Here is a 21,004-nt window from a genome sequence, read left to right as displayed (position 1 = left end):
AAAACATGGGCTCCCTCAAATTCTTCAACACGAAATCCCAATGTGGCCATGGCCTAATGCTGGCATCACCACCTGTTCTCTGTTTGATATCACTTCCTGATGGAGTATTCTTGATGGAGACATAAGCCTTATCCCATTCTCCTGTCTTGCAGTCTCTCAATGCATGTTATAAAACATTTCCGGGGTGCGAGGATGTGGCAGCGCATTTCCCTAGATCATTTTGCACTCGACCTGTGAGACTTCATGCCAGTGACAAACCCAAAGTGTTTTGTACTCAGCAACATGTCACACATTTGGCAGTGCTTAGAGCTCAGACCGCAAGACAGAATGGGACAGGGCAATACATGCTAATGTGACATTTCTCAAGAATCCCTCGCAAATGACAACTCAATGGCTCCAATGAAAAGATTTACTTATGGGTAAAACTACAAAAGTGTAAAGACTTTGTTTTGCATGTCAGTCACATCCCACACTAAAAAAAGCGATTTCCATCAACTATATAAAAATATCATCTTAAGATCTATGCTAGATGTCCAGTGACATCGCACTGGACAAAATTTGAGATGCAGAAAACAAGAACCCAGTCAAAAATGGATATATTCCAGTCTATTCGCTTTTTGTTCATCATAGGCTGGAGATCTTTATGACACTGTGGGGTGTTGACTGCGTTTGCTGCCCGTGCTGTTAAATCTCTGTTTGAAATCTCAATAAAAATGCTAATCATGAAAAAAAAAACGATAGCCCACTTAAGAAACAAATCTGAGCCTTTATTGGAATGTTGCAAGGCATTAAATAAACAAATCCCATCTTTTTTTATTTTTATAATTTGGTATTTAATTTGAAAACAAATCTAGGCTAACAATACTGGTCCGACAGTCACGCTCTTTCAATTTCATTATTATTGTTATTATTTCATGAATCGTTTTATTTTCTTTCGCTAAGACATAGAAGAGGGAAATCTGGCATGGTCGAAAGTGAAAGCGAAGGCATGTTAATGTAGAATTAAAGGGAGAATAGCAAGGACAGACAATGGGGGAATGATGAGGGAGAAACATTTCAGTTTTCTAACTTAAGAAAATACTGCGTATCAAAGCTGCATTGTGGGTTAAAACAGTCACTTGCTGATACTGGTATGCAATAAAAACTTTCCCCAATTTCCCAAGTTTTACATATAAAAAAACCTTTACGAAATATAAACAAGCTCTTGCTGTGATACACAAAGTGAAGTGCATTTGAAGCAGAAAAATTAAATGGAACATAAAGACGACATTAATATGTTCTATAACCTTGGCATGATCAACGATATCTTCGAGTCGTCAGATATCGCTCGGACTCAAGTTCTTTAAACATAAATAATGTTTTATGACTTCTGATTTTATTATCATCAATGTTGTTGTCATCATTACATCAACCACCACCATCCTTACCATCATCGTTTAGCTTTCTGCATGTTGCTTGACAGATCCGGAAATGATCTTTTATTGTTTTGGTTTAGAAACCATATTTCCCTCATTTTGGAAAACAAAAACAAAACAAAAAAAGGAACATTCACAATACATTTTCCAGCCGGACTGTTTCTTTTTTTTCTTGTAAAAAAAACACAAAAAAAACCCCCTCTGTATCGCCTCTCGTTCTGTACATCCAGAGTGAACAAGCAATCAAAAAGCACAAACTCACCACCCCTGACCCACTGTCTCCCCTCCCAACCCAACCGACCCCACCCGGTCTAACCATTAGGATGTTGGAGGGCCACAGTTAAGACATGACTCCGAACACGGGGTTGTGGCGACAGATGCTAGGGCCAATCTCCTCATAGTCCTTTTTGGTGTGGCATACCTGGTAGAACTCAGGCTAGAAAAGAGAAAGCAATGCGTTGATATTTGGCATATTTGAATAGAAGACAAACAAATGAAAACATAAACAACCTTTGTGTGCGGTTTTGACGCTCGTTTTTGAATACTACTTGTTCCTGTCAAAACCAGCACCTGGAACTCGACACACTGCTGTGCAGAGGTTCCCTCCTTTTTTTCATCTTAAAAACATGTTTCAGATGCGCATCTCAACCATTACAAACCAAAAAGGACATGTCATAAAACAGAAACAAATAAATGATGCCCTGGATAACCTAAGACTAAAAGTCTGTAATGCTGTGCTGTAAAATCTCACGCTGATGACAACCCACTTCACAGGCACATCACACAGTCCCAGAGTTCCTGTTGTAAAAAAGGTTGGCTCATCATGAGTCACGCAATGTTGTAACCTACCGAAACACTGTCAAAGGATGCTCCCCAGTACATTATGGGCGTTTCCCTTTCATATTCAATTAAAATAAGGACTTTATTTAAAAATAAAAAAACTTTAAAAAAACTTTTGCATTTCAACTGAGTTACAGGGAAACTGGAAGATAGCATGCCCTTAAGTAAGCACGACATGGCAGCAATCATGCTGACAATGCAAATCACTGAAATTCAGCTAAAGTGCTGACAGTAACCTTTCAGCACTACTACATGTTTAGGTAGGCAAGTATTGCATATAAAATAAAATTTTCTGAATGACATTTCCAATCATTAAGTTACTTTACTATGTGCCAAGTAAGAGGTTTCCTTATAACAGGAAATATGTGCCATCGAACAACTAATACTAATTTCCACAATTTTAGTTTTAGTACCGTTTCTCCCTACAGAACGGCGCAACGGATTTGTGAAACTTACAGTTGAGGCTAACATGGATCCTCCGAACCACACTGCATATCTCTGCATATGATGAGTGATGACTTGCACATCAATTGGTTTGGGCTGAGAGGGAAAAAGCAAACACAAATAAAGATCTTACATTTCTCACCTCCTACATTAACCTAATGCTCTGCCAAAACTGTAGCTGGTTACAACAAAGAGAAAAAAAAACAGGAAAAAGAACAGGAGCAGCTCGTGGGGACCACTATTATTAGGCTAAAGAGACAACTCTAGTAAGATCACCATGACTAGAGACTGCTCTCACCTTGAGCTTGCCCCCGCTCAGCTCCTCGCTCATCTTCAGCCTGGCGTCCACCGTCCTCTTCAGGTCCCTCTGCAGGCGACGCCCAAAGTCCCTGAACATGGTGGAGCCGCCCGACAATACAATGTTCTGGAGAAGAACACAGTGTCTAGTTAAGATTGGTTAACACATGCCCTAACACACAAAACAGGGTTCAACTCGAGCACACACACCACACGCATACACACAATATTGAAAGGGCCCAGAGAACCGATAAGTCTGTACAAGTCAAACCCAAAGTGCTGATTGGATATTAATTGGATGTGGTTTTTAAACCAATATCCATGTAGTTCAGGGATATGATTACCTTGTAAAGGGGACGTCTGACATCAATGGGGCAGTTCTGGATAACCTCGTCCACAACTTCAGAGATGGGCTGGGTGAAGTCAGGATTGGCAAACTGGTGGATTGTGAGGAAGAAGAGTGTGAGAGAAAGTTTAAAAGTGTGTACATGCCTATGTTCACAGACAAATATCTTAAAGTGGCAATATGTAACTTTTTGGTCGACCTGACCAAATTCACAAAGCAATGTGAGTTATAGATCTATCATTCTACCTGAAAGCAAGCCTAAGAAGCAGTAGACCTGTCCTATTTCTATGCTTCCCGTTCTTAAGTTTATCTTTTACTTTTGGGTTTGTACACCAGATTCAAACAGCTGAAACCATATTTTTGGTTATGGAAAATATATTTCACAACGGTTTAAATGGTACAATGATTCTCTACACTATACTAGCTTATTTTGTCACATAAAGTGAAATTAGGCAACCTACTAGAGTTTTAGCAAGCAGGAAATGGCGGAGCAATTTCTGCATAGTGTATCCTTAAAATAACATCCATTTTAAAGACGTCTTTATTAATCATCCACTCTGGCCTCTGCAGCCCTTAACTGCACAACTCATCTTCTGGCTGTAGTTTGTATTTATAGGTAATCTGTGCTTTCAGTGTAGTAGTACCCTACTTATGATGGTCCTAACCACTCATTTTAAGCTACTCTAACCTAGAGACCTGGGGGTCAGAGTTCTGCTAACATTATGCTAATGTGGGATGGCACTGAAGAGGAACATCTCCCAATCATAGTATGCTAGGTAATTAGCATAGCGCAAACCTCTCGCTATGCAGCCGTTTAAATAGCAAAGTGCTCACTGCTAACCTCCGGGTGGAAGAAAATCTCAGGGCCGAGGAAGCGCTCGTAGCCTACGTCGACGGTGAACTCCTTCTTGCTGATGTTGTTTATGCCGGTGTACTGCTTGATCCACTTGGAGCCGTCCGTGTCGTACTTGCTGAACTCTTTCACTAGGTCCGGACACACGTAGCTGAACCGCTCCTGGTGTAAAAAGACATGGAAGACAAAGCGTGAGTGGATGCTTAACTACAGTGTAACTGGCGACATTGGATTTGAAAGGATACAGCTTTAATGTGAGGGTATTTTCAGCCATATAGGGTGAACCGTTTAGAAATTACAGCCCTTTTTGTAAATCCCCCCCCATTTTAGGGACCATAAGTATGGGGACAAATTCAGTTATTTGTGTATTTAAAATAGTCAAAAGTTTATTACTTGGTCCCATAATCCTAGTACCCAAACTTGGATGCATTTGCCGTTTGTGTTGGTTGTTTCTCAGAAATGAATGGTAAAAAATGTATTGTGCCACTTTTAATGCAAATAAGAATATAATATTAAACACTTTCACATTAAAATGTGGATGCTACCATGATTATGGATAGTCCTGAATGAATCGTGAATAATGTTCAGTGGGAAAGTCAGACGCAAAAATATCATACCCCAAGACATGCTAACCTCTCACCATTACAATAGGTGAACTATGAATCTCAGACCAAATACTTAACTTTTTACTACTTTAATACACATAAATGCATTTGTCACAATACTTTTGGTCCCCTAAAATGCAGGGAATATGTACAGAAAGTGATGTAATTTCTAAATGGTTCACATGATATGGATGAAAATACTCTCAAATGAAAGCGGATAATCTGCACTTCAACCTCATAGTCATTGTATAATTTCAAATCCAAAGTGCTGGAGTACAGAGCCAAAACACAAAAAAAATGTGTCACTGTCCCAATACTTTGGAGCTCACTGCATGTTACATCATGTAGGACCAGTGTGGTCTTACAGAGCAGAACTGAAAGTTTTAAAAAGTTCAATAGTTACTTATCGTTTTAAGTTTGATTATTTATCTTGATGAGCAAATCAACTCAGGGAGGTAAAAGCATATTGGTTAAATCCTGAGACCAGTGACTCTTCTTCCTCGATTAAGCTGTTGCTGATTAAGGACCTACATGATTTCAGCCTTGTTAAGACCCACATGAGTTTGGCCTTAATTACATTCTAAATAATTTTGTCAAAAAACCCAGGACTCCACTTATTTCTCCATAACACACGTTGTGGTAGATATGAACGCAAATGATTGGATAGCTCTTTTCCAAGAGCAAGAACACTGAATACAAATCAAGCTACCAATTGCAGTCAGTAGTCAAGTCTCCGTAGGATGAAAAGCCTGATAAGTGTTTGTCTCGTGGTGAAAAACAATTATCTTCAACACAATGGCCAACAAGGATTTTAGATGAGTCTTCCAATAAACATTTACTGCTTTGGATCAAAGGAAGCGAAGTGAATCACAATGGATTCTGGTAAAAACGAGCAGCAATTACAAGCATGGGTTTAATGGGAACAGCACACCCTAAGAAACACCAGGGGAGTCAAGCGGTCTATCTTGAATTGTAAACCGAACAAAACAATCAAAATCAGAATCACGTCTATGTATCCCACGTTTCAAACTTCTTCACAAAAGAGCAGTTTGAATATCAAGTGATGTTGTTCTTTGCGTTGAGGTATGAAACTTTCCGGTGGAATAAGGGTTCCACCTAGTGTTCAAGTCAACACACTACAAGCAAAGTGAACATTTCACATCCTCTTTAAGACATCCTGGTTTAGTATTTTCTTTACTTACATTTCATAAAACATTGTGAGGTGTGCTAGCACTATTCATATACTCAGTCAACTTCCCAACTTTAAGTGCAAACAGTGACCAAATCTTAATTGTGTGAGTGGCGGCTGGTGGTTGATAGAGGAATGCTGTTGGGGCACATACCTTCATAAAGTCACAATATATTTAACCTTTATTTTGACAGGGAGACAATGTTGAGACCAAGGTCTGTTTTCCAGATGAGCCCTGTATAGCACCACAATACCCGTAAAAATACAATAAAACACATTAAACTACACAATAAAATACACAACAATACACGAAAAGCAAAACACAATTATATATATATAAAAAAAAACATTCTTCAGTAGAAAGGTCACGTTACACCCGTCTGAATGTACCTAGAGGCACCAATTCCTCCAACGGCATCCAAGGGTTTAAGAGTAGAGGCGGCTGCACTTTGATAAATAGTATCACCATAATCAACAGGTAGAAAGATTGACTGCACAATCTGCTTCCTGCTGACTAAAGAGAGACAAGATCTGCTTCTGTAAAAATTAATAATTTAAAACGTAGTTTCTTAACAAGCTCAGTTGTATGTTTTTTGACAATTCAAATACTAAGGTATTTGTACGCATGGACTCGATTATAGCACCATCCGAGGAGTAGTGCAGTAATATCTTACAATTACACAACATATACCCAATACACACACATCTAGTAAAGGAATGGAATTAAGAATAGAAAAGTATATGGACGAGCAATGTCAACACGGCATAGAATAAGATACAGTAGAATAGTATAGGATACAGTATATACATATGATAGGTAATACAAGATATGTCATCAGGTGCTGTAGATGTCCTGGAGGGCAGCCAGTGATGCGTTGGACAGACCGCACCACCCTCTGGAGAACTCTGCGGTTGCAGGTGGTGCAGTTGCCGTACCAAGCGGTGATACAGCCCAACGGGATGCTCGAGTGTGCATCTGTAAGGAGTTTGTGCGGGTTTTAGCTGACAAGCCACATTTCTTCAGCCTCCTGAGGTTGAAGAGGCGCTGTTGCACCTTCTTCAAAACACTGTCTGTGTGAGTGGACCAGTTTGTCAGTGATCTGTACGCCGGGGAACTTGAAGCTTTTCACCTTCTCCACTGCTGTCCCGTCGATGTGGATAGGGGCGTGCTCCCTCTGCTGTTTCCTGAAGTCCATCTCCTTTGTTTTGTTGACATCGAGTGAGAGGTTATTTTCCTGGCACGACACTCCCAGAGCCCTTACCTCATTCCAGTAGGCTGTCTCGTCATTGTTGGTAATCAAGCGTACTACTGTTGTGTCATCTGCAAACTTGATGATTGAGTTGAAGGCATGCTTGGCCACACAGTCATGGGTGAACATGGAGTACTGGAGAGGACCGAGCACGCACCCTTGTGGGGCCGCAGTGTTGAGGATCAGCGAAGTGGAGGTATTTCCTACCTTCACCACCTGGGGGAGGCCAGTCAGGAAGTCCAGGACCCAGTTGCAGATGGCGGGGTTCAGTCCCAGGGCCTCAAGCTTATTGATGAGCTTGGAGGGTACTATGGTGTTGAATGCTGAGCTACAGTGGTTCTTCCTTTAAAAGTTTTGAGCTTATGCCACGACCGTTAGTGGTAGATGGTGGCATTTGGTCATTGCACCACACTATCACAAGGGTGAGTTAGAACGCTAATCTATTACATATTCTCACAGACCAGATTTGTCCTTAGATATCAATTTAGAATCCTCCAAATAGAATTAGACATCCAGGGCCATTTTTTTTCTTCCCAGGGCCATTTTATTAATCTGCAAGTATTTTATAATTGTTATACCAATTATTATAAAAAAAATGTTTTTAAATTTTACCCCAATTTCGTGGTATCCAATTGTTAGTAGTTACTATCTTGTCTCATCGCTACAACTCCCGTACGGGCTCGGGAGAGATGAGGGTTGAAAGCCTCCGAAACACAACCCAACCAAGCCGCACTGCTTCTTAACACAGCGCGCAACCAACCCGGAAGACAGCCTCAACCCCTGTGTCGGAGGAAACACGTGCACCTGGCGACCTGGTTAGCGTGCACTGCGCCCGGCCCGCCACAAGAGTCGCTAGTGCGCGAGGAGACAGGGATATCCTTAACGGCCAGACAGTCCCTAATCCGGACAACGCTAGGCCAATTGTGCGTCGCCCCACGGAGTTATACCAATTACTATTGGATTATTCACCATGGCAACCACTTGTTAGTGCAACATTGAAAATTGTAACATTTATATATTTTTTTAAATTCAATAATATATTTGTACCACTGTAGATGCTGTGTTTATTTACAGTAGTGTATTAATTACTCTAAAGTTTTACATTTCTAACTCGCAAAATGCCTGATAAAGCGCAGTACTTTTTCATCAACATCTTTATGCTTTCGTTAATAAAATGTTTAAAATAATCTTTCATAATGCAGATATTTATTTCAAATGCTGTACATCTCAGCTACATAATCCCCAATCTAACAGTATTTTTTTTTAAATGTCTCCAGTAGATTTTCCATTCCCCCTGAAAGCCCCAATCTGCTCACTTAAATTAATAGAGATCCTGGTCATGGTGCTACAGTATGTTGGCCTGTATGGCCTGTATGCCAATTAGTAAGTTATACTAAAACACCTACTGTACAGTAAACAGGACTCTTGGGTCTACAGCTCCATGTTATTTCAATAACTTAACTTCAAAGATGCCCTCTGGTGGTCAAACTAGCATTAACCAGCATTAATGGCAACAATGGCTGACACTTAAATAACGTGCCATAGAATTCTGGTAGTGCTGATGAGTTACCACCGCTCTGATATCTAATAGTTCTTCCCGGTTGTATGTAATAACACAAAATATTTTCTGGGCTAACAATGTAATAAATAATACATATTAATAAAAACCGAAATACTGCAAAGTTTCCTAAGAGCAAGAAGCGAGGCAGCCCTCTCTGTCGGCACCGTTTTCACAAAGTACCATACCATGTAAATCTCTCACGGACAAGGTGACTTTTCTTAACAAAATGAATTGTGGAAAAACGACTGGAACCATTTCCTAGTTTGACTGCTAGGTTTTATGGGTATTACGACTCATACTGTGGTACTCTATTAAGCACGAGTTTTAAAATCTGTAAGGGCTTCCTGCACAACAGCAAAATCAGACTGTAGCCATGTCACAGCCAGGTCAGCAGTCGGGGTAATTGTGTACATAATAGGATCATCTGCATATAGATTAAATCAAAAAAATTTAACAAATTTACTATAAATAGTGAAAAGAACAGGTCCTGGTATCGACCCCTGTGGAACACATTTACGTATTTCAAGAAATTCGTACTTAACCCAATCAATCACAATGGTCTGAGTTCTGCCACTAAGGTAATCATGAAACCATAAATAGGTGTCAGAGCTCAGGCCTATCGAGGACAACTTAATCAATATAAACAGTATCAAATGCTGTTGACAGATCCACAAACAAAGCAGCACATTTAATTGTAGTGTCTAAGACATTGACAAGATGACTGTTTCCAAAATGGCGTAGCAGTGCAGACGTGTTTTGTTCATATATTTCAATATTATTTTCAATCTATTCTCCATTTAAGTTAAATTATACCTTCCGGTAACCTGCCTTACCCAATGTGATACCGCTATTATTTGTAATTTTTAGACCTTATAGAAAGAACCACCTAGCCATCAGAAGCTAACCAGCTAACTAGCTACAAGCTATTTAGTCATTGTTAGCCACTGCTAGCGGCCTTTACCTTCTGCACAGACACCAGCCCTTTTTTAATTTTTTTTAAATTTTTTTAGCCTGGATAATACTCGCCAGCCTACCAGTAACGGACTGTCTCTCCACTACAACGCAGGATTCCTGCCGTAATCCCTGGACCATTACTCCTGATCTTTACAGCTAGCTAGCACCCACCGAGTTACCCAGTACCGAAGCTATCCCTGAGGCCCAACTCTCGGCCTACTCAGTTGTTCACCTGGACTCCAACACGGCTAGAACACACTACTCCACCGGATCCTTACCGTAAGCTTTGGACCTTGGCACCGGATCACCGCTGCTACCGAGTGGCTATAGTGGCTAATGCCCCTGCCCCGAAGCTAGCACCAGTTAGCCGGGATCCAGGCGCATCTCCTGGCTAGAAAACGAAATTACTACAACACTTCTTTCGCCATCTGGCTTGGATCCTTAGTCAACATGGCGCCCCGCCGCACCACCACGACTGGTCTGCCGACGAATACTCCATCTGCTGTGCCTTCAACCGGCCTCCGTCGGAGCAGACGCTTCTTCTAGCCACGGGCTACTAAATTTAAGCACTGTGTTGCCCGCGTGCTAGCATAGTAGCGACTACTCCGCGGCTTCCCTGTTCCATCTATTGCTGCCCCCTGGACCCTATGATCACTTGGCTACATAGCTGATGCCTGCTGGACTGTCCATTAATCACAGTACTCCATTCTGTTTTTTAAATTTTTATTGTTCATCTTTTGGCTCCAGCCGCGAACTCAGGCCCTGTGTGTAGTTAACCGACCCTCTCTGCCCATCCATCGCCATTTCACCTGTTGTTTTAGCTGATTAGCTGTTGTTGTCTCACCCGTTGTTGTCTTAGCTAGCTCTCCAAATCAACACCTGTGATTACTTTATGCCTCGCTGTATGTCTCTCTCATGTGTCAATATGCCTTGTATACTGTTGTTTAGGTTAATTATCATTGTTTAGGTTTACAATGGAGCCCCTAGTTCCACTCATTATACCTCTGATACCTCCTTTGTCCCACCTCCCACACATGCGGTGACCTCACCCATTATAACCAGCTTATCCAGAGATACGGCCTCTTATCATCACTCGGTGCCTGGGCTTACCTCCGCTATACCCGCACCCCACCATACCCCTGTCTGCACATTATGCTCTGAATCTATTCTACCACGCCCAGAAATCTGCTCCTTTTATTCTTTGTCGCCAATGCTCTAGGCGACCAGTTTTGATCGCCTTTAGCCGTACCCTCATCCTACTCCTCCGCTGTTCCTCGGGTGATGTGGAGGTAAACCCAGGTCCTGCGTGTCCCCAGGCACCCTCATTTGTTGACTTCTGTGATCGAAAAAGCCTTGGTTTCATGCATGTCAACATCAGAAGCCTCCTCCCGAAGTTTGTTTTACTCACTGCTTTAGTACACTCGGCCAACCCTGATGTCCTTTCCGTGTCTGAATTCTGGCTTAGGAAGGCCACCAACAATTCTGAGATTTCCATACCCAACTACTTTCCGTTAAGATAGAACTGCCAAAGGGGGAGGAGTTAGCCAGCAAAGTTCTGTCATACTTTCCAGGTCTATACCCAAACAGTTCGAACTTGTAATTTTAAAAATGTACCTCTCCAGAAATAAGTCTCTTACTGTTTCCGCCTGCTATCGACCCCCCTCCGTTCCCAGCTGTGCCCTGGACACCATTTGTGAATTGATCTCCCCGCATCTAGCTTCAGAGTTTGTTCTGTTAGGTGACCTAAACTGGGATATGCTTAACACCCCGGCAGTCCTACAATCTAAACTAGATGCCCTCAATCTCACACAAATCATCAAGGAACCCACCAGGTACAACCCTAAATCCGTAAACATGGGCACCCTCATAGACATTATCCTGACCATCTTGCCCTCCAAATACACCTCTGCTGTTGACCTCATCCCGTCAGTCGAGGATGCCTGGTCATTCTTTAAAAGTAGAGGTCAGATAAGCATGCCCCATTCAAAAATGCAGAACTAAGAACAGATATAGCCCTTGGTTCACTCTAGACCGGACTGCCCTTGACCAGCACAAAAACATCCTGTGGCGGACTGCAATAGCATCGAATAGTCCCCGTGATATGCAACTGTTCAGGGAAGTCAGGAACCAATACACTCAGTCAGTCAGAAAAGCAAAGGCTAGATTTTTCAAGCAGAAATTCACATCCTGAAGCTCTAACTCCAAAAAGTTGAGACACTAAAGTCCATGGAGAACAAGAGCACCTCCTCCCAGCTGCCCACTGCACTGAGGCTAGGTAACACGGTCACCACTGATAAATCCATGATAATCGAAAATTTCAATAAGCACCCCCCTGACGTGGTCATCCCCCTCTTCAAAGGGGGTGACACCCTAGACCCAAACTGTTACAGACCTATATCCATCCTAACCTGCCTATCTAAAGTCTTCTAAAGCCAAATTAATAAACAGATCACTGACCATCTTGAATCCCACCGTACCTTCTCCGCCGTGCAATCCGGTTTCCGAGCCGGTCACAGGTGCACCTCAGCCATGCTCAAGGTACTAAACAATATCATAACCGCCATCGATAAAAGACAGTACTGTGCAGGAGTCTTCATCGACCTGGACAAGGATTTCGACTCTGACAATCACCGTATTCTTATCGGCAGACTCAATAGCCTTGGTTTTTCTAATGACTGCCTCGCCTGGTTCACCAACACTCCTTCCGTGGCCTCCAACTGCTCTTAAACGCTATCAAAACCAAATGCATGCTTTTCAACCGTTCGCTGCCCGCACCCGCCCGCCCGACTAGCATCACCGGTTCCGACCTAGAATATGTGGACAACTATAAATACCTAGGTGTCTGGCTAGACTGTAAACTCTCCTTCCAGACTCATATTAAACACCTCCAATCCAAAATCAACTCTAGAATCGGCTTTCTATTTTGCAACAAAGCCTCCTTCACTCATGCTGCCAAAAACCCTCGTAAAACTGACTATCCTACCGATCCTCGACTTCGGCGATGTCATCTACAAAATAGCTTCCAATACTCCATTCAGCAAACTGGATGCAGTCTATTACAGTGCAATCCATTTTGTTACCAAATCACCTTATACCACCCACCCTGCGACCTGTATGCTCTAGTCGGCTGGCCCTCGCTACATATTCGTCGCCAGACCCACTGGCTCCAGGTCATCTATAAGTCTATGCTAGGTAAAGCTCTGCCTTATCTCAGTTGACTGGTCACGATAACAACACCCACCCGTAAGCACATGTTCCTGCAGGTAACATGATCATCTGATCACTGATCATCCCCAAAGCCAACACCTCATTTGGCCACCTTTCCTTCCAGTTCTCTGCTGCCAGTGACTGGAACGAACTACAAAAATCGCTGAAGTTGGAGACTTATTTCCCTCACCAACTTTAAACATCAACTATCTGAGCAGCTAACCGATCGCTGCAGCTGTACATAGTCCATCCAATCTACCTACCCCATCCCCATTCTGTTTTTATTTTATTTACTTTTCTGCTCTTTTGCACACCAGTATCTCTACTTGCACATCATCATCTGCTCATTTATCACTCCAGTGTTAATCTGCTAAATTGTATTTATTCGCTCCTATGGCCTATTTATTGCCTACCTCCTCATGCCTTTTACACACACTGCACATACTCTTTTTTTCTACTGCGTCATTGACTTGTTTATTGTTTACTCCATGTGTAACTCTGTGTTGTTGTCTGTGTCACACTGCTTTGCTTTATCTTGGCCAGGTCGCAGTTGCAAATGAGAACTTGTTCTCAACTAGCCTACCTGGTTAAATAAAGGTGAAATAAAATTTAAACCATATTTTACGATATACCGTTATCGATGCATGGACTGGTTTGGGTTTTTACTTTACCTTCTATAACAGTATTTTAATGTTTGGTTTGTTAAATGTGATATGCCGTGTGTAATGTCCAATTTTGTAGTTTACTTTGCTACTTGAGTCATCGCTCTCCATGCCGCTTTCCACACAGACCGAGCCCCGCCCCGTCACTCAAGGAGCACATTTGTTGTTCCTCGACCACCAGACACTTGCATTCAGTCTGCACGGTCAATGCAGCACATGCAACAATGTTGATGACAATGATGCCGTTTTCACTTTGCTTCTTAATATAAACCCACTAGCGTTGTATAATTACACTAATAGTTTGTGTTTCTTACATCTGCAAACAGCTAGTTTCTATTTTCTTAGCAAATTGGGCCTGAATGTTGTTAGCCGCTAATAAATGTACTGAGGCAACGCAAACGTAATTAGCTATACAGCCTGATAATACCAGCGATGACGTAGACCTAAATCAGCATGTTGTTTGGGCAACAGTATCTTATAAATCAAAGAGGAAGACGCAAAGCAAGAACGTTAGCTACATGAAGTAGCGAAGAAAAACATTCAATATAGCCAAATATTATAGGGTGCCCTAGGAAACACTGTAGAAATCAGCATATTTACATTTACATTTAAGTCATTTAGCAGACGCTCTTATCCAGAGCGACTTACAAATTGGTGCGTTCACCTTAAGACATCCAGTGGAACAGCCACTTTACAATAGTGCATCTAAATATTTTAAGGGGGGGGGGGGGGGGGGTGAGAAGGATTACTTTATCCTATCCTAGGTATTCCTGAAAGAGGTGGGGTTTCAGGTGTCTCCGGAAGGTGGTGATTGACTCCGCTGTCCTGGCGTCGTGAGGGAGTTTGTTCCACCATTGGGGAGAGCATATCAACACTTTGGTTCCTACCCTGTCACAATAACTCCTCCCTGGCATTTTCATTTGTTGTCATGTCAAACAACACTGTATACAAAGTGCCCACTATTATATAATAACTATAGAATTAGAATAATCCTTCTATTTCCATGATTCAAATAATCCACACAAGTGTTTTTGCTCTAAATTGCAAGTCAAATTGCAATGGCAACACTTAGTTTAAAAAAAGGTCTAGATTGTTTGCCCATATCATGTAGCAGTGTGGAAATGATCTCAAATGAGTGCTGTAAATGCAGAAATTGCTGGAAATTAATTTTGGTAGAAGTTGAATTGAACAGTATAAAACAGAATGGAGAAAGACCTGTTGAAATCACTTAGAATGTATGTCTTGCCACCCTACGGTAACACACTACTCAAAGCACATGTTGAACTATCATTAAAAAAAACATAAAATACTGTCCAATTATAAAAATAAATAAATACCGTGATATGATATTTTGACCATATCGCCCAGCCCTAATAAGATTGCATGGAACTGCCCCATTTGGTCTATCCCTAATAGTAATAGAATTGGAATTACTTTTTAGGCCCTGTGGCCACAGCCAATGTCATTATGAGGAACTCTCAGAGTAACCAATTATGGAATGTTATAAACTGACTTACATGAGCTTTGGTTGCTATTGTGCAACAGCCCAAGCCCTCTACATGATTTGAAAACCAATAAATGGGACTAGTAGACTAGTGCCAGAAAGACAAAACAGTGAGACTTCTGCCAGAGTGGTCGGTCCGGGACCAGAGTGACAGGTATTGTGATGCAGTAGCGTGATTTGCATGGAACTTTTGACCTGTTGTAGTCAAGCCAAGCTAGTATGCTAATATAGAATGTGTTGTAAATCGTCCCCGAAACCGTTCTTGTGAAAGCGAAACATACAGTATTTTGTTGGCCTACGGAACTGCAACAGGGTATGTAATTTCTGTGTGAAAATACCCTAAGACAACACAGGATCATTTCAATTAGGAATTCAACATTCTGGGAAAACTTGCCTCAGAGAACCAGGGATATAGTTAGGGTTGAAAATGTGGTCTAGGATTGGCTCCTTGACTATACTATGAACCGGTACAGTGGTTAGTAATAGGATGAGTGGTGGATGATCGCAAATGGAGTTCGCTGCAACCTACCTTGACTGCCTTGGCTGTCTCCAGGGACTGCTCTGGGGGGATGCCCACCTCCCGCTCCCTCAAAAGCTGCTGGGTGAAGTAGGTGATGTCACGACCAGCGATGGGAATGTGCTTTATACAGCTGCCGATGACGTAGCCCTCAGCCTATAGCAACACAAAGACAGTTCACAATGCTTGGAGTAAGGTGATGTCACAGCATATAAGAATAAATAGGTCAAAGTAGATGCATATATGTTTAAATTATTCTACTGCTATTTTATTTTCACATTGACCTTTTCAGCATGGTTTCCAGCAAATATGGTGGATGTGTAACAAGGCCAGGCCAGTACAGCTTAAATTTGTCTCAGTAGTGTGAAAAGGGTATGAGGGAATATACTGTATACTTTTACCAAACTTGAATGACCATGAATAAGCAGTGGCTTGTACATCCTGCAGGGCAGTTTAAAACCAAAATGGTGACTAAAATCACCATTGCACAACTTGTGTTCTTGCCAGGAAATTCCTTCTTTACCTAAGTCTGTGTGTCAAAAGTATACAGTGGCCTACTTTCATAGTTTCCTCTCCATCATCTGCACTGATTGAAAATAAATGGACAAGAAAAAAAGAAAAAAACATACCCACAGTATGAATCTTTTCCCTGGCTTTTACCAATCCAGTCTTTTTTAAGATCAGAAAATATTAAAGGAGACAAGCAAATGAGGCCACTGAAAAGTATTGAGACGCATGAACCTCAACTTGAACGATTAGAGGTCTGGCTGAGATGAGGGAGCCTTTCACTACAACCAGGGTTGTGTTCAGTATGGCACACAGAATCCAAACACTTTGTAATGTAACAAACAAAGCAGTTCAGATTGTACCTCCCCATTACAAAAAGTTCTCTCCCTATACTGTGTTTGTAATATATCTGTATTTTCTGTCATGTGTGAGAAGGCTGTCATTGGGCAGCTGATGTGCCACTCACCACAGGGATAACGTGGGTGACTCCGTCTCCACTGTCGATGACCGTCCCCGTCAGTGTCCTCTCCCCTACCTGTCTGGATGTCCAGGAGGCCGCCAGTGCCAGGACAGCCTGGGGGGGGGGGACGACAGAGAAACCAGCATCAATGTGACACCATTGTAAAACAACACTGTCGTGTCCTACATCAGCAAGTCTGCAATGTCATTGACCACATCCTTTACCACAACATTAAACAGCAGAGGGCAGAGGCAGTTACGGAGTCTGTGTTTTATACAGTTTAACAGCATATGAGCTGTGTGTGCTAGATAAAATTGTGTTCCCTGAGATTAAGCTTTACCTGCACTGCGATGTAGAGCCCTGGGACGTTGAAGGACTCAAACATGATCTCTGCTGTGTACTCTCTGTTCTCTGGTGTGTTCAGAGGAGGCTCTGTCTGCAAGAGAACACCACAGTACTGGGAGTTAAGACTTCCACACACAAACACACTAATCCAACCCGCATCAGGTTTAATAACAACCACATGGACACTCAATTAGGGCTGGCACAATTACCGAAAAACTGACGGTTATGACCTTTTAATTATTTTAGCGTGTGGAATGAACAGCTGATTGAAGACCGGATGGCCGGGCATTCGTGCGGTAGAGTCCGTTTCAGCGTTAACATGGACTCGTTAACAATGCTTTTATTTATTTAACCTTTATTTAACCAGGTAGGCTAGTTGAGAACAAGTTCTCATTTGCCACTGCGACCTGGCCAAGACAAAGCAAAGCAGTTCGACACATAACAACACAGAGTTACACATGGAAAAAACAAACATACAGTCAATAATACAGTAGAAAAAGTCTATATACAATGTGTGCAAATGAGGTAGGATAAGGGAGGGAAGGCAATAAATAGGCCATGGTGGCAAAGTAATTACAATATAGCAATTAAACACTGGAATGGTAGATGTGCAGAAGTTGAATATGCAAGTAGAGATAGTGGGGTGCAAAGGAGAAAGATAAATAAATAAATACCATATGGGGATGAGGTAGTTGGATGGGCCATTTACAGATGGGCTATGTACAGGTGCAGTGATCTGTGAGCTGTTTGACAGCTGGTGCTTAAAGCTAGTGAGGGAGATATGAGTCTCCAGCGTTAGTGAGTTTTGCAGTTCGTTCCAGTCATTGACAGCAGAGAACTGTAAGGAAAGGCAGCCAAAGGAAGAATTGGCTTTGGGGGTGACCAGTGAGATATATCTGCTGGAGCGCGTGCTACGGGTGGGTGCTGCTATGGTGACCAGTGAGCCGAGATAAGGAGGGGCTTTACCTAGCAGAGACTTGTAGATGACCTCAAGCCAGTGGGTTTGGTGACGAGTATGAAGCGAGGGCCAGCCAACGAGAGCGTACAGATCGCAGTGGTGGGTAGTATGGGGCTTTGGTGACAAAACGGATGGCACTGCATCCAATTTGTTGAGTAGAGTGTTAGAGGCTATTTTGTAAATGACATCGCCGAAGTCGGGGCTTCCTATTTTCGCAGAAAAGCATCCTTCACTCATGCTGATGGTCGGTTTTACGAGGGTATGCTTGGCAGCATGAGTGAAGGATGCTTTTCTGCGAAAATAGGAAGCCGATTCTTGATTTAATTTTGGATTAAATAAATACATTATTTTTGGTATTATTTTCATGCTGAAGATTCAAGAAAAACGTTGCATTTTTCAAAATATTCCATCTAATTCGCTTTATTTTTGTAATACATTACACTTGACCGTTCTTGAATAAGTACCTTCATTTCTTCTCATTTTTCCTCTATTCACCTATTTTAGGTGAATAAACGTCACTCAAAATTCCATGACCGTCACCTCATTTACATGCAAAACTCCTCACTTTGAACCTGCAGAACAGGTCTTAGTTACAATGCATTTATAACTGTCAGGGTTAAGTTAAGAAGTCCTTTTGAAATAGGCTCTATTTTCAACCTTTTAAGGAATAGTCAACTTTGTGTTAATGGATCACAAACACTGGCTTTAAATGCACCTCATTTCACAGAGAATGAGAAAGCTCATTATGTAAAGATTTTGGCCGACTGTTTTAAAAATTTAGTTTCAGTTCCCTTCACTAGAGGATCCATTTCACATGGCTCACAGTGCCGATATAGTCATACTTCCTCAAGACTCTTGACATTTATGACATCACTTTTTTTAAACCACGGGTGCACAACTTAGGCCCTTGAGTTCCACAGTACAGATGGTTTTTGTTTCTCCCATGACGTTGGAAAGAGAGCCTACCCTCTATCCATCAATATGGTTTCTTCCTATTCCGTAAATGTCCCATTTGGCCCATGGGCCTCTTACCAACAGGAAGTAGTGGTCCTCAGGCTCTGCCCTCAGGTACTTGAAGATGACCTGCTCCATGAACCTCTCCATTAGGTCCCAGTCCTCCACGATGCCGTGACGGATCGGCCACTGGTGGGTGAGAGGTCAAAGGTCAGTCACACAGGCAAACACAAAGGCTAGTAAATTACTGTGACACCAAGTACACCAACATACACTTTAGTGCATGGTTGAATGAAACTTCAAGTACACCAACTTACATTTAGGACATGACCTAGTGACAAACCAGGTACACTGAACGAAAATATAAAATGCAACATGTAGTTGAGTTGGTCCCATGTTTCATGAGCTGAAATGAAATATCTCAGAAATGTTTCAAATGCACAAAAAGCTAATTTCTCAAAAATGTTGTACACAAATTTGTTTACATCCCTGTTAGTGAGCATTTCTCCTTTGCAAAGATAAATCGTTCCACTTGATACTTGTGACATAATAAGAAGCTGATTAAAAACAGCATGACCATTACACAGGTGCAGTGTGCTGGGGACAATAAAAGGCCACTCTATAACGTGCAGTTACAACGCCACCAATGTCTCAAGTTCATGCTGACTGCAAAAATGTCCACCAGAGCTGTTGATAGAAAATGTAATGTTAATTTCTCTATCATAAGTCGCCTCCAACGTTGTTTTAGAGAATCTGGCAGTATGTTCAACCAGCCTCAGAACTGCAGACCACGTGTATGGCATTGTGTGGGCCAGCGGTTTGCTGATGTGAACAGAGTGCCCCATGGTGGCAGTGGGGTTATGCATGGGCAGGCATAAGTTACGGACAACAAACACAATCGCATTTTATCTATGGCAATTTGAATGCACAGAGATACAGTGACGAGATCCTGAGGCCCACTGTTGTGCCATTCATCCATCGCCATCACCTCATGTTTCAGCATGATAATGCATGTCCCCATGTCTCAACGATCTGTACACAATTACTGGAGGCTGAAAATGTCTCAGTTCTTCCATGACCTGCATACTCACCAAACATGTCTCCCAATGAGCATGTTTGTGATGCTCTGGATCGACGTGTAGAACAGCGGGTTCCAGTTAACACCAATATCCAGCAACGTCGCACAGCCATTGAAGAGGAGTGGGACAACATTCCACAGGCCACAATCAAAAGCCTGATCAACTCTTTGCGAAGGTGATCTGCCTCATGCAGAGTGACACATGGTGATCACACCAGATACGGACTGGTTTTCAGATTTTTATTGTTCAGCATACAATAACATACAATTCGTAGGCCTGCATGGCTTAGTGACACTAACATACATTCAGCACATGGCTTAGTGACTAGCTGTGACAGATGCCTCTCGAAGTTTCCATATTGCCTTGGAATAGGAATCTGTTAAACACACAGTATGTGAGTTATCACGACGCCTCGCAGGCCGCGTGACACGCCTCGCAGGCCGCGTGACACGCCTCGCAGGCCGCGTGACACGCCTCGCAGGCCGCGTGACACGCCTCGCAGGCCGCGTGACACGCCTCGCAGGCCGCGTGACACGCCTCGCAGGCCGCGTGACACGCCTCGCAGGCCGCGTGACACGCCTCGCAGGCCGCGTGACAACTTCCAATTGGTGGGCTTGTGCATTGTATTGGTCAAATTACTTTTAGGCTGTCATGTTTTGCTGTCATGGTTGGCATTGGGCAGGTTTGTTTGTGGTTTATGTGAGCTTTGATATACTGTATTGGGTGGGCCTTTTCAAGTCAACAGGTTCGGTACCTTTGTGGCGTAATTGGGCTTGTCTATCCCCTCGTCGCCAATGAAGAAGTCCAGGTCGTCCACCCCCTTGACCGTCCTTGATCCAACCTTGGCTGACTCTTTGATTGCAATACCTGGGAGGGAGCATGTGAAAGAGAGAGCGCGAGAGAGAGAGAATAGATTAGACTAAGGCTGTGTTTGATGAAAGAGCTTTGTTAGGGTGTTCTCTAAAGAAGACACTAATTCAGTCAAACACCAAGTGCACTATCCGGACTTGTATTCCCAACGCAAGGCCCCAAAGGGTTCCACTTTGAAACCGTGTTA

General features: G+C 42.5%; 1 protein-coding gene across 1 annotated transcript in view; it reads right to left on the bottom strand.

Moving 5' to 3' along the window:
- Positions 1-746: 746 nt before the first annotated feature.
- LOC115107756 (actin-related protein 3-like) overlaps positions 747-21,004 on the bottom strand; it is a 28,921-nt gene continuing 8,663 nt past the window's right edge. Inside the window, exons 3-12 of the mRNA XM_029631373.2 lie at positions 20,702-20,814; positions 18,947-19,057; positions 16,952-17,047; positions 16,618-16,725; positions 15,657-15,800; positions 4,184-4,357; positions 3,341-3,433; positions 2,998-3,123; positions 2,712-2,795; positions 747-1,851 (exon numbers count right to left, since the gene is read on the bottom strand). Coding sequence (XP_029487233.1) covers positions 1,756-1,851; positions 2,712-2,795; positions 2,998-3,123; positions 3,341-3,433; positions 4,184-4,357; positions 15,657-15,800; positions 16,618-16,725; positions 16,952-17,047; positions 18,947-19,057; positions 20,702-20,814 — 1,145 coding nt within the window. The 3' untranslated portion in view covers positions 747-1,755. The remainder of the gene's footprint in view (positions 1,852-2,711; positions 2,796-2,997; positions 3,124-3,340; positions 3,434-4,183; positions 4,358-15,656; positions 15,801-16,617; positions 16,726-16,951; positions 17,048-18,946; positions 19,058-20,701; positions 20,815-21,004) is intronic.

Source organism: Oncorhynchus nerka, linkage group LG3, assembly GCF_034236695.1.
Source record: "Oncorhynchus nerka isolate Pitt River linkage group LG3, Oner_Uvic_2.0, whole genome shotgun sequence".
NCBI lineage: Eukaryota > Metazoa > Chordata > Actinopteri > Salmoniformes > Salmonidae > Oncorhynchus > Oncorhynchus nerka.
Note: the sequence above shows the minus strand (reverse complement) of the source record. Positions and strands in the feature narration are given on the sequence as shown.